Source organism: Callorhinus ursinus, unplaced genomic scaffold, assembly GCF_003265705.2.
Source record: "Callorhinus ursinus isolate GAN/ISIS: 27379988/994484 unplaced genomic scaffold, GSC_fseal_2.0 scaffold35, whole genome shotgun sequence".
In the NCBI taxonomy this organism is placed as follows: Eukaryota; Metazoa; Chordata; class Mammalia; order Carnivora; family Otariidae; genus Callorhinus; species Callorhinus ursinus.
This window is the reverse complement of record NW_027397097.1, coordinates 12562874-12575001: the sequence shown is the minus strand read 5'-3', so window position 1 is coordinate 12575001 and position 12128 is coordinate 12562874. Positions and strand designations below refer to the sequence as shown.

Below are 12128 nucleotides of genomic sequence, written 5' to 3'. Positions count from 1 at the left end.
ATTTGCCAACTAACCATGGAAATACTTGAGATGTTTATTTCCCTGTTTCCTAAGATCCACTTAAGTAATTTTTCCTCCTATGTAACTTTTTCCTCCTTGGGGGACAGAGATCATGTCTTACACTCTTTATGTGTTCAAAAACCCCTAGTACAAATATTTGTACTAGGTCTGGTTCCCCCCAAAAAATATCAAAGTATTTTACTTTGCAGATGGTAAATGTCTTTAGAATAATTTCTAGATTTGTAGTAAAAACTGGCTATGGTATTTCTTAAACAGTAAATCACAACAGAGTTGGCACACTTACTTCTGGCATCTGTCTTATCCGACTCACTGAGACATAAATCATCCTTGGCATCAGTGCTTCCCTCAACACCATGTCTTGAAAAAAACTTTATATCATTTTCATCAATTTCATTCTCATCATCTATGTCATATTTCTGTAGCCCCTCTAGTAGCTTTACAGCTGCTAAATGGGCAAACCTGTAGGAAAGAATCAGTAATTAACAAAATTCACAATGTTCTTCAAATTGAAACTGCAGTTTGCACTTAATTTAGTGAATTACACTCTGTACATTATGTCACCAACCGCACCAGTAAAGGAGCAAAACTGCACCTGAAGGTCAGTGACAATTCAACATATATCCAGCTCAAAGAGTTACTGGACACTGAGGACAAATAGTCATGTAAAGGCTATTCCATAACTTTTATTGGCAAAAATCCAACTGGGAGAGGAGACCCAATATCAGAAGAATAGGTGGGGTGCCCCCAGACAGAACTGCTCAACTGAATAGAAAGCCCAGAACCACCCTACTTGTTACCTATACTTACTACCTTTTTGGATGGCCAAATTTAGATTTCAGAAATAGTTCTGGTTCCAGTTTCAGGGCTAATTATAGCTCTAGGCCCCTTAATTTTCAACCTTCCTCAACCCAAAAAGTTGGCATGGCTTTGAAATTTAATGAAAAAATAGTGACTTTTCCATCCACGTTTTCTATTTTCTTTGATCTTTCCCACATCTCTATGAAGCTGTTGTGATTGCATGTAATCTGAATAGTTTTCTCACAGTCTTGCTATTTGAAATGTTTAATGTTTTCTCATATGACGTGGAGAACTACTCAAACACAAAATCTCAAATCCTATTTTTTTCACATACTTATATAACCACATGCACACAAATATCCTTACCTTTCACCAGGTACTACACATAATTAAAGATATAGTAATAAACATTTTAGGAAGATGTAAGGTTAATAGAATTCATTATCTCTACTACTAGGTTATAATTAACAGCAATTATTTACTGAGTACTTGTTTTATACCAGATTCATAGTGTTTCTATAACACTACACAAACATCTGGCATTTTGGTGCATGAATTACAAAAATTCTAATAGATATATTGTGGAATCGCATTGTGAAAATTTTAATTTGCATTTTCCTAATGAAAGTGATTTTGAGCATTTTTTTCATATACATATTTGCCATTTGTATATTTTCCTTTGGTGAATGAAAAATATCAAATACTGGCAAGATAAGAAACAAAAGAAACTCTCATCCACTGCTGGTGAGAATACAAATTGGCATGGTCGCTTTCAAAGGCATAACTATGGCAATTTCTTATAAAGTTAAACATACTCTTAGCATATGACCCAGCAATCCTACTCCTAAGTATTTACCCAAGTGAAGTGAAAACACTGATGTTCACACAAAAAACTGTAATGACTGTTTAGAGCAGCTTTATGCATAATCACCAAAAAATGGATATAATCAAGATGTCCTCTGACAGGTTACTAGATTATCAAACTATGGAATACTATGGAATTCTACAGCCAATGGAACACTGCTCAGCTATAAGAAAGAAATGAACTACCAATACACATGAAAGAATCTCATATAATTATGCTTAGTGAAAGAAGCCAGATATATAAGTGTACTACGTACTGTACGATTCCATTTTATATAAAACTCTAGGAAATACAAACTAATCTATAGTGACAGCAGATCAGCATTTGCTTGGGGAAGGAGAAGTGGGGAACAGTGGGAGGGAGAGAGATTACAAAGGGGGCACAAGGAGACTTTTGAGGATGATGTGTATGTTCACTATATTGAGGGCAGTAATGGTTCCATGGGTAGGTACATATGTCAGAATTCATCAGTCTGTACTGTACAAATATGTGTACTTTGTCATATGCCAATTAAACCTTGATAAAGCTGTTTTCCAAAATAAAAATAAAGTGGGCCTAAGTTGATAATGATCCTAGGTATGTGGTACCACAAAACCATGCTGTAAGGAACATGAACTCTTAAAAATTGCAGAGCAATCACTGCATGATTAGCATTGAATGATTAGCATCCTGTTGGGCCTCATCTGCAACTTTTAGCCCACATTCCTACTTTAGATTCAGGCAGTTCTGGACCACAGGAAGTTCCTCAAACACACAAGGTACTATCTTACAAGTCTTCCTCCCTCAAGCATCAGCATAAATGTTGCTTCCTCCAAAAAGAAAAAATTTCCCTGACCTCTATATAAATTCTGTTTCCCTCCAATTTCCTTCCTAACTCCCCCAAAACTTTAAAATAGGAAGACCTGGGCACTTTTTCTCCTATGTTCTTATTGTATCTTATACATAACATGTAATATGTTATGATGATTATAATTAGTAATAATTATGTATGTACAGTGTCTCTTTACAAGATTGTAGACTTGAGGACAAGGACTGTGTTTTTTCATCTTTGTAATCCTAATACTAACAATAGCAGTAGGGACATGCAAAGTATATAGGAACTTGAATGAAAAACAACCGAATGAACAAATGGAGGGACTAAATTTTCCTTGAGGACTTGACCTGAATGAGCAGGAGATGCTCAATAACAGGTGTTATATTTAATTCAAAAGTAAATATTAAAATTTGTTTCAAAACCTATGTGACCCCTTTTGATTATTCCTTTTAATCACACAGTATTTCTCAACAGCTATGGGCATTTGGGTGACACAATTTCTCATTCTGTACCACTGTTCTAAGCACTGTAGAATGTTTAGCATTCCTGGACCTGACCTCGCTATATATCAGTGATGGTCTCTAGTCATTGTGACACTCCTCCACACATTTCCAAATCCCCCCTCCCCACCAGGAAAGGGGACAATACTACTTCTCAGTTGAAAATCATTACTTTACTTAGAAGTCAAGCAGAGAAAGTCAATTATCACTTATTTGTGGAACATAAGGAATAGCACAGAGGACATTAGGAGAAGGAAGGGAAAAATGAAGGGGGAGAAATCGGAGGGGGAGATGAACCATGAGAGACGATGGACTCTGAGAAACAAACTGAGGGTTCTAGAGGGGAGGGGGGTGGGGGATGGGTTAGCCTGGTGATGGGTATTAAAGAGGGCATGTATTGCATGGAGCACTGGGTGTTATACACAAACAGTGAATCATGGAACACTACATCAAAAACTAATGGTGTACTGTATGGTGACTAATATAACATAATAAAATTAAATTAAATTAAAAAAAGAAAATCATTACTTTAGTGAGAAGAACTGATTTATCATCAAATGTCAATTCAGCTTAAAAATTGTCATTCCATCACCCTTTGATGGAGTCTTATAATTCCATTAAATCTTAAGAGTTTTCTGAGTAAGAGAGTATATTCAAAACCATAAAAACAAAAGAAAGTAGTAAAGCAGACAGGGATACCTCTTAGCCACATCGCTGGGTTTCTCCCCTGCTTTGTTCGTAATATTACTGTCTGCTCCCATTTTAATTATCCACTGCAAACACTCTATGTGGCCTTGCCCAGCAGCTGTTCAAAAAACAAACAAAAAAACAGAAAATACACACAAAAAGTTATTGTCATTAGTAAAAATTGTCTGATATCTCGGACAATAACATTAGAGAGTATTCATAAATACTGATCCTTGTAATAACCAACAAAAGTTGGGCAGATGTTATTCTCTGTTCATTTATGTATGTATTATTCATTAGACAAACAATCAAAAATCTACTGTACTCAGCCCCTATACAGAGGACTTTACATACAGATATAAAAGTTGAAGCTCAAAGAGGTTATTTATTTAACATCACGCAGCATGCAAGTAATGGGTTTGAAACTATAATCTAGGTTTTCCCAATCCTTATCCAATGTTCATGTACTGCTATCTATAGCTTCTGACGAATCTTGCACCTGACCAGAATATGAGCACAAGCCAGCCACAGGGACCCACACTGACTTCGAAAATCTTGTGTCATCTTATGTAAACAGGTTATTCTTCTGACTCTCACAACTCAAAATTTACAGGCCCCTCAGTAATTACCTGAACTGTTTACCACCTTTTTCTAAATCTTGTCCTTAACACATGTACTCAGGATTACTTTTCACCTCCACAACTCTGTTTACGTGTCTTCTTGCCTAGTGCCCAGCACTCAGTTAATATGTTCATCTAACTTCTATCCACCCTTCTAGATCCATCTGAAGATTCAGGGAAACTGGGGGGAAAAACAATAGATTTAACTGACTTTAGGTCTACTAAACAGTGAGACTGGAGGACAGGACAGAACTTAGCAAGTGGCTGGCATATAGAGACCCTCAATAAATATCTATAAAGTTGATGAATGAATAAGTGAATGAGAATATTAAGAAAATGTCAGCTTTGCTCTTACCAGATATGTAAGCTCAGTCAAGAAAACGGATCCCTCTGGACCTCAATTTCCTCATCTTTTACAGAGATGATTTCATATTTAGAAGGAGGGTTCATAAAATTACAATAAGTACCATACAAACATAAGGTATTATTTCTGAATTCCCACAAACACTTCTCTAATAATTTAACCCTTACCAACTTCTGTTCCTCAGTTTCTACTCCTGAATTCCTACTGCATGTATTTTAAGAACAAAATACTTTCTGCCATTAATTACATTCTGACTTCTACAAATCTCTAGTTGTTCATTATTTAAGTATGTAGCTCCTTAACAGTAAGGTCTAGATTTCGTAATGTCTACGTGGTGCAGACATATGACTGGTGCTGACTCTAAGTGCCTCTGTAAAATGAATCAAAGACTAAGAACTTTGGGGGAGGGGGTGGGGGGAGGGGTTAGCCTGGTGTGGGTATTAAAGAGGGCACGTATTGAATGGAGCACTGGGTGTTATACGCAAACAGTGAATCATGGAACACTACATCAAAAACTAATGATGTAATATATGGAGATTAACATAATAAAATAAAATAAAAAAAAAAGACTAGGAACTTTTGGTATAGCTCTAGTGCCTCAAAATGTGAATCCACCTCCAATACTGGCAACAGAGAAAAGAGGACACAAAGTCAGATACAGTGACAAAGTAAGAACTCTTCTGCCCTTCTCTAGTTCACTCAGAGCCATCAGAGTTGGCCCCTGAAAATCCTGGGCTTTCTTGCTCTCCTCTAGAGCAAATCCAAAACCAGTTAAAAACAGTACAAGAGGGGCGCCTGGGTGGCTCAGTCATTAGACGTCTCTGCTTTCTGCTCAGGTCATGATCCCGGGGTCCTTGGATCGAGCCCCACATCGGGCTCCCTGCTCGGTGGGAAGCCTGCTTCTCCCTCTCCCACTCCCCCTGCTTGTGCTCCCTCTCTCACTGTGTCTCTCTCTGTCAAATAAATAAATAAAATCTTTAAAAAAAAAAAAGTACACAATTTCCCAGACCTCTAGAAATAACCTCACTTTAGACAAAAACAGCAACAAACTCCATCTTTAAGAGTTATAAAATGGTATTTACGAATCATGGATAATTGTTTTATGTAAGATAGAATGAGTTTAACCCAACATTTCCATTTTATTACACAGGTAATGTTTACAAAGAGGGGGAAGGGAGGCTAAGTAATTTCTCTAAAATGAAATGCAATAAAAGGATTTTTACCCAAGATCCTTATTGTATATTGGTTAGGATATGTTGATTAATTTTGTCAGTGTTTTATAAGAGAACAGATAAAATTATGCTGTGGCTAGAAATTTTTAAGAAATCATTTGAAATACTTATTGTTTAGCAAAGGAAAGAAAGGAGCAGTCACAGTGGATTTAACAATCATTAAATGACTAAGAAGAATGCCTCAATAATAAACACCACAACTTATTTACTGAATCAAAATTAAAATTAAAGAAAAAGAAGCAGAGAGATTAATAAATATGGAAAATGTGAGTTAAGTTATAAAGTGACATCAACTTTTATTTACCCAAATTGGATATAATCTAAACATAGAGATGTTCACCAGGAAAGGCAAATGCACACAAAACACCCCTTCCCCTACTTGTTGCCACTTATCGCCCCCCCATCACACCCCCTGATCCACCCCTGGCCCTAGGAATCCTCAATGGACAGACTGACAAGACAAGGGGTGAAGGGCAAACACTTTTGGTTCCTCAATTCACCCTCGCATCTTCTCACAATGGCTGCATCCCAAACACCCTATTGTTATATATCAAGTCCTTTAGAACCTACTTCCAGATCCCTCATTTCAATCTTAGTTCCAGTGGCGAAGAAATGACTAAGAAAGGCTGAAAACCAGCCATCAATGAAACTTAATTCTTCCTGTGAAGATGCAATATAAGCACCATGATCACACTTATCTTTTGCTACAGTGTCTGAATGATACCCAATATATACATTAGTAATAAAAAGTGGTTATATCTAGGATATGAAATGGGGGCTTCGCTCCAGGGCACCACATTTTAAAATATATATATACATACACATAGCACATATTTTAAGTTTCCTCCCCATTCACAAATACCATGGTGAAGAGTTAAACCCCTAGACAGCCAGCTAAGATGGAGGAGCGAGATTTTCCAAGTCTAGGATAGAATGTTTGCCAAAATAGGAACCTCTCTGTGTGTAGGAGAAAACCCCTTTGCATTCCCCTTCTTCTTATTTCACCTAACCTCTCTTATAAAACTATTGGTACACATGATGTTTAGATTCTATACTGGAGATTCATTATGAAGTAAACCAACTTTACCAATTAAACTAAGAACCTAACCAACAGGAACATAATCTGTGATTGGGACCATCAGAAGTTATTTATAAAATAAAATCTAATTTGAACACATGACTGCATTAACTACCTTAACTGTCTTTTTACTCTAACCTTTTTTTTTAAAGGTTAAGTAATCTCTATGCCCAACGTGGGGCTAGAACTCATGACCCCAACTTCAAGGGTCACATGCTCTATTGACTGAGCTGGCCAGGTGACCCTTTAATGTTTTTACAAGAATTACCTGTCATTACATTATGAAATGACTTATAATATCACAAATGAAGCAGAATAGAAATTTCATATGCATTAAGTTAAAGATTTGGTTTTTGATTTTATAAATAAAAGGAAGACTGGCAAGAATAAATCCTAGAGTATGAACTCCCAAATAAGGAGTTGACAATTTGACAAAGTCTGATTAATTAATATTTTAGAATTCCACAGTGAAGGAAGGAGAGAATGCAGACAAAAGTGGCGGACATCTTGAAAATGTGTTTAAATCTAAAGTTCATTGGTATTTCTGTAAAAGTAAAAACATTTTTGCAGAGTACAAGAAGAAAATTCTGTTATACCTTTTTTCAAATTCTACTATACCTTTTTCATGCTTTAGCAAGAATTAATAGATCACTTTTAGTCCAAAGAAAATATTAGTCCCAAGAAACTTCTCCAGCAGTGAATTTCATATCTTATCATGTCAATGTCTTAAGAGATATTCCACTGGAATTACCCTAAATGTGATAGTGAATTTCTAGCATCATAAAAGGAGTATCACAATTGAATTGAAAATTAAGTACTCTGTGTACCATATAAGGTAGACTGATATCCCTTAGGGTATTAGGAAAAGTTTTACATTTTAAAAGGTAAATAACTTCAACAGTAATTATGTCAGAACTGAAAATGAAGCAGGAATCATAACTCACCTTTATGCATAGGAGTTGAACCATTATTATCCCGTTCATTAATATTGATTACTCCATCTTCTATTAATTTCTTAAGCATTTCCAAATCACCCTTAAAGGCAGCCACATGACCTGGGAATGCTAAGGCTATGAATAAAAATTCACATTTCAGTAAATACATGCGTTCATTCTTCTTCCCTGCCTTAAGCAGTCACACATTTCAGATTTCAATATTAAGTATGACAATGTTATACTGGTATTAGTTTAACCGATGCAATGACAAGTAATAAAAAGAGAATCATAAGATAAGATTATTATTAATTGTGTAGCCATTTCTCCCCACAGGACTTCAAACATGCCAAGAGTATACTATACCAGAACTATTCTTAGCCATATTCCATTATTTCCTCAGACCAACACAAAACACAAGAAGATGGCCATTTTCAACCCTTTGTATAAAGACATACTTTGTCTAAAGTCCTACATTTGCACAGACCACTCCCTCTCTGTTTGCAAGGAAGTGAAGAAAGCAAAATAAACTGGAAGCAGATAAAGTATATGTATATATACAAACACATATACATATACATATGCTTCTGTAAATGTACCTGACCTAGTGCCTAACCATAAATACTTGAGAAAATGTTTTTAATATAACAACCACATATATTGAGTCCTTACTGAATGCCAGACAAGGATGGTAGTAAGCCTTTGTAGGGAATGCCTCATTATAACCCTCTTAACAACTATGAGATATAGTTATAATCATTTTTATTTTATTTGTTTTTAATTTTTTATTATTATGTTAATCACCATACATCATTAGTTTTTTATGTAGTGTTCCATGATTCATTCTTTGTGCATAACACCCAGTGCTCCATGCAGAACGTGCCCTCTTTAATACCCATCACCAGGCTAACCCATCCCACCACCACCCTCCCCTCTAGAACCCTCAGTTTGTTTTTCAGAGTCCATTGTCTCTCATGGTTCGTCTCCTCCTCCGATTTACTCCCCTTCATTCTTCCCCTCCTGCTATCTTTTTTTTTCTTAATTTATATTGCATTATTTGTTTCAGAGGTACAGATCTAGGATTCAACAGTCTTGCACAATTCCCAGCGTTCACCATAGCACATACCCTCCCCAATGTCTATCACCAAGCCACCCCATCCCTACCACGCCCCCACCACTCCAGCAACCCTCAGTTTGTTTCCTGAGATTAAGAATTCCTCATATCAGTGAGGTCATATGATACATGTCTTTCTCTGATTGACTTACTTCACTCAGCATAACACCCTCCAGTTCCATCCACGTCGTTGCAAATGGCAAGATCTCATTCCTTTTGATGGCTGCATAATATTCCATTGTGTATATATACCACCTCTTCTTTATCCATTCATCTGTTGATGGACATCTTGGCTCTTTCCACAGTTTGACTATTGTGGACATTGCTGCTATGAACATTGGGGTGCACGTACCCCTTCGGATCCCTACATTTGTATCTTTGGGGTAAATACCCAGTAGTGCAATTGCTGGATCGTAGGGTAGCTCTATTTTCAACTGTTTGAGGAACCTCCATACTGTTTTCCAGAGTGGCTGCACCAGCTTGCATTCCCACCAACAGTGTAAGAGGGTTCCCCTTTCTCTGCATCCCCGCCAACATCTGTCATTTCCTGACTTGTTAATTTTAGCATTTCTGACTGGTGTGAGGTGGTATCTCATTGAAGTTTTCATTTGGATTTCCCTGATGCTGAACGATGTTGAGCACTTTTTCATGGGTCTGTTGGCCATTTGGATGTCTTCTTTGGAAAAAAGTCTGTTCGTGTCTTCTACCCATTTCTTGATTGGACCATTTGTACTTTGGGTGTTGAGTTTGATAAGTTCTTTATAGATTTTGGATGCTAGCCCTTTATCTGATATGTCATTTGCAAATATTTTCTCCCATTCTGTCGGTTGTCTTTTGGTTTTGTGGACTGTTTCTTTTGCTGTGCAAAAGCTTTTTATCTTGATGAAATCCCAATAGTTCATTTTTGCCCCTGCTTCCCTTGCCTTTGGCGATGATTCTAGGAAGAAGTTGCTGCGGCTGAGGTCGAAGAGGTTGCTGTCTGTGTTCTCCTTTAGGATATTGATGGACTCCTGTCTCACGTTTATGTCTTTCAACCATTTGGAGTCTATTTTTGTGTGTGGTGTAAGGAAATGGTCCAGTTTCATTCTTCTGCATGTGGCTGTCCAATTTTCCCAACACCATTTGTTGAAGAGACTGTCTCTTTTCCATTGGACATTCTTTCCTGCTTTGTCAAAGATGAGTTGACCATAGAGTTGAGAGTCCATTTCTGGGCTCTCTATTCTGTTCCATTGATCTATGTGTCTGTTTTTGTACCAGTACCAGACTGTCTTGATGATGACAGCTTTGTAATAGAGCTGGAAGTCTGGAATTGTGATACCTCAAGCTTTGCTTTTCTTTTTCAACATTCCTCTGGCTATTCGGAGACTCTTCTGGTTCCATACAAATCTTAAGATTATCTGTTCCATTTCCTTGAAAAAAGTGGATGGTATTTTGGTGGGGATTGCATTGAATGTGTAGATCGCTCTAGGTAGCATTGACACCTTCACAATGTTCCTCCAATCCATGAGCATGGAACGCTTTTCCATTTCTTTGTGTCTTCTTCAATTTCTTTCATGAGTATTTTATAGCTTTCTGAGTACAGATCCTTTGCCACTTTGGTTAAATTTATTCCTAGGTATCTTATGGTTTTGGATGCAATTGTAAATGGGATCGTCTCCTTAATTTGTCTCTCCTCTGTCTTGTTGTTGGTGTATAGGAATGCCACAGATTTCTGTGCACTGATTTTATATCCTGCCACTTTACTGAATTCCTGTATGAGTTCTAGCAGTTTTGGGGTGGAGTCTTTTGGGTTTTCCACATACAGTATCATATCATCTGCAAAGAGTGAGAGTTTGACTTCCTCTTTGCCGATTTGGATGCCATTAATTTCTTTTTGTTGTCTGATTGCTGTGGCTAGGACTTCTAATATTATGTTGAATAGCAGTGGTAATAGTGGACATCCCTGCCATGTTCCTGATTTAGGGGGAAAGCTCTCAGCTTTTCCCCATTGAGAATGATATTCGCTGTTCGTTTATCATAGATGGCTTTTAGGATATTGAGGTATGTACCCTCTATCCCTATCCTCTGAAGAGTTTTGATCACGAAAGGATGCTGTACTTTGTCAAATGCTTTTTCTGCATCTATTGAGAGGATCATAAGGTTCTTGTTCTTTCTTTTGTTAATGTATTGTATCAGGTTGATTGATTTGCAGATGTTGAAACAGGCTTGCAGCCCAGGGATTAAATTCCACTTGGTCGTGGTGAATATCCTTTTAATGTACTATTGTATCCTATTGGCTAGTATTTTAGTGAGAATTTTTGCATCCATGTTCATCAAGGATATTGGCCTGTCATTCTCCTTTTTGATGGGGTCTTTGTCTGGTTTGGGGATCAAGGTAATAGGGGCCTCATAAAATGAGTTCTGAAGTTTTCCTTCCATTTCTATTTTTTGGAACAGTTTCAGGAGAATAGGTGTTAATTCTTCTTTAAATGTTTGGTAGAATTCCCCTGGGAAGCCATCTGGCCCTGGGCTCTTGTTTGTTGGGAGATTTTTGATGACTGCTTCAATTTCCTTAGTGGTTATAGGTCTGTTCAGGTTTTCTATTTCTTCCTGGTTCAATTTTGGTAGTTGATACATCTCTAGGAATGCATCCATTTCTTCCAGGTAATCTAATTTGCTGGCATAGAGTTGCTCATAATATGTTCCTATAATTGTTTGTATTTCTTTGGTGTTGGTTGTGATCTCTCCTCTTTCATTCATGATTTTGTTGATTTGGGTCATTTCTCTTTTATTTTGGATAAGTCTGGCCAGGGGTTTATCAATCTTGTTAATTCTTTCAAAGAACCAGCTCCTAGTTTAACTGATCTGTTCTACTGTTCTTTTGGTTTCTAGTTCATTGATTTCTGCTCTGATCTTTATAATTTCTCTTCTCCTGCTGGGTTCAGGCTTTATTTGCTGTTTTTTCTCTAACTCCTTTAGGTGTAGGGTTAGGTTGTGTATTTGAGACCTTTCTTCTTTCTTGAGAAAAGCTTGTATTCCTATATACTTTCCTCTTAGGACTGCCTTTACTTTATCCGAAAGATTTTGAACAGTTGTGTTTTCATTTTCATTGGTTTCCATGAAT

At 37.0% G+C, this 12128-nt stretch overlaps 1 protein-coding gene across 2 annotated transcripts in view; it reads right to left on the bottom strand.

Moving 5' to 3' along the window:
• ANKRD42 (ankyrin repeat domain 42) overlaps positions 1 to 12128 on the bottom strand; it is an 89381-nt gene that overhangs the window by 24375 nt on the left and 52878 nt on the right. For both annotated transcript variants that reach the window (XM_073879797.1, XM_073879798.1), the window contains 3 exons: positions 7924 to 8049; positions 3698 to 3803; positions 305 to 480 (listed from right to left, as the gene is read on the bottom strand). In XM_073879797.1, the coding sequence (XP_073735898.1) occupies positions 305 to 480; positions 3698 to 3803; positions 7924 to 8049 (408 nt within the window). The remainder of the gene's footprint in view (positions 1 to 304; positions 481 to 3697; positions 3804 to 7923; positions 8050 to 12128) is intronic.